The sequence below is a fragment of the Gracilinanus agilis genome, chromosome 3 (assembly GCF_016433145.1).
Source record: "Gracilinanus agilis isolate LMUSP501 chromosome 3, AgileGrace, whole genome shotgun sequence".
In the NCBI taxonomy this organism is placed as follows: Eukaryota; Metazoa; Chordata; class Mammalia; order Didelphimorphia; family Didelphidae; genus Gracilinanus; species Gracilinanus agilis.
This window is the reverse complement of record NC_058132.1, coordinates 86,590,077-86,592,075: the sequence shown is the minus strand read 5'-3', so window position 1 is coordinate 86,592,075 and position 1,999 is coordinate 86,590,077. Positions and strand designations below refer to the sequence as shown.

Genomic DNA, 1,999 nt, shown 5'->3' with positions numbered 1-1,999 from the left:
ATATATATACATGCTTTTGATCAGACCACTATTCAGCTCCATCATTGATTTTTTATCAAATAATGTTTCCTTCCCTTAATAACTGTTATTTGAGCTAATGAAATATTATACTGTTGGTTTGCTTTCGGTTGTGTACCCAATTTCTCACAGTCTCTCAGATAAAATTATTTTGCTAATTCCTCCTTCATAAGAGAATTTGATAGATTTCATTCTCATTTTATTTTTTCAATATTTTCATTGAGTATCTCATACTTTTATCCTTTCATATTATTTTTAGACATTATTATAATAGTCATATAAAACATATTTTTGGTAACTTGATTGGTATAGAAAATAATAAGTAAATGAATTTAATTTGTATTGTCATTTTTGACATAATACATCCTATCATTGAGCAATTTAATGTTTCTCCCTTTATTTTGTTTTATTTTTATTCTTGAAAAATGTACTTCATAAATAAATGTAGATATACATGTGTGTACAAGTAGATATAAATATATATTTACATATTCACATGTATATGAATATAGGCATAGAATGCTCTATGCCTATATTCCATTATAATATTATGTTGTATACTATGTTTAACAGAACATAATATATAAAATTATATAATATATAATAAAATATACATTATATATAATGCATGTCTGCAGATATAGTCCCAGGAAATATTGAAATGCAACTTTAAAACCTTGTGTAGAAATAAAAAGAAACCAAAGTAATTGGAGAAACATTAATTGCTTTTCAATAGGATAGGCAAATAAAATGTAAATTATTCTACATTAATATATAATTATATGCCATATTTGATCATTTAAAATGATCAATAAAACATTTACATATTTATATTGTAAATTCAATGTATAAAATTAGTAAACAGTATGTCTGTACATAAGTATATGAATGTTTACATGTATACATGCATCTGTGCATATTTATATTTTTTCTGTAGTTTTTTTAAGGGAATTTTTTTTGAGCTCTTCCCCTATTCCATTCCTTACTATATCTTTGGCAATGCTACAGTGACTAGGCTGCCTTCCTACCCTATAACTTCCCCCAGAATGTTGGGCTTTCTTACCCTAGAACATTCCTCCTCTATGTTGGACTTCTTTTCACATTGGTGGCTTCCTTTGTTTTGTTTTTGTTTTTGTTTTTTGGTTTTTTTTTAACCCTTAACTTCTGTGTATTGACTTATAGGTGGAAGAGTGGTAAGGGTAGGCAATGGGGGTCAAGTGACTTGCCCAGGGTCACACAGCTGGGAAGTGTCTGAGGCCGGATTTGAACCTAGGACCTCCCGTCTCTAGGCCTGGCTCTCAATCCACTGAGCTACTCAGCTGCCCCCTGGTGGCTTCCTTTGAAGAGACTTGCTTTGGCAAATGATAAAGGCTGCTGATGCTTCATTTCTCACCTGGTTGTGTTTCATATTCTAGGGATTTTACTACCATATTTCCACTCTGGTATCTATCCTTTATCCTATTTCTAACTCCCTTTTATATGTCATCTTCCTCATTAGAACATATGTAAATTATGGCTTTGGACTGCCTTTCTTACTGCTTATATTTCTGTCCATAAAACTTATCACTATTCCTTGAATATAGTATTCTATATTTTATGTAGTCTATATTCTTCATTGTCTTCTGATTTGCTTACTGCTGTGTTTTTTTGGTAAGAAACAGAAAAGTTGATTATTTGTGTCATATTATTTACAATCTTTCAATTCTTTTTGAATTTATTATATCTTTTATGCCACTTCCAGGCTTCCTAAGGAAATAATCATATTATCTACAAAAGTGCTACTCTGAAATTCTCTTAAACTAATATTACCTCTTTTGTTTCTCATCTTATTGTTAGAGGTAGAATTTATTTCATTATATAAAATAATGATAAGAAATGATAAGAAACTTCTTGATTTTATTCCTGATCCTATTTTAAATGTCTCTAACTTTTCTCTATATTTATAATGCTTGCTTTTGAATTGAAGTAGATGATAGAAATA

The 1,999-nt window shown here is 29.3% G+C and overlaps 1 protein-coding gene across 1 annotated transcript in view; it reads right to left on the bottom strand.

The window, feature by feature from the left end:
* Positions 1-1,448, bottom strand: part of LOC123241089 (olfactory receptor 52B2-like) — a 2,419-nt gene extending 971 nt beyond the window's left edge. The window contains exons 1-2 of the mRNA XM_044668795.1: positions 1,412-1,448; positions 618-694 (exon numbers count right to left, since the gene is read on the bottom strand). Coding sequence (XP_044524730.1) covers positions 618-694; positions 1,412-1,448 — 114 coding nt within the window. The remainder of the gene's footprint in view (positions 1-617; positions 695-1,411) is intronic.
* Between the last annotated feature and the right edge of the window lie 551 nt (positions 1,449-1,999).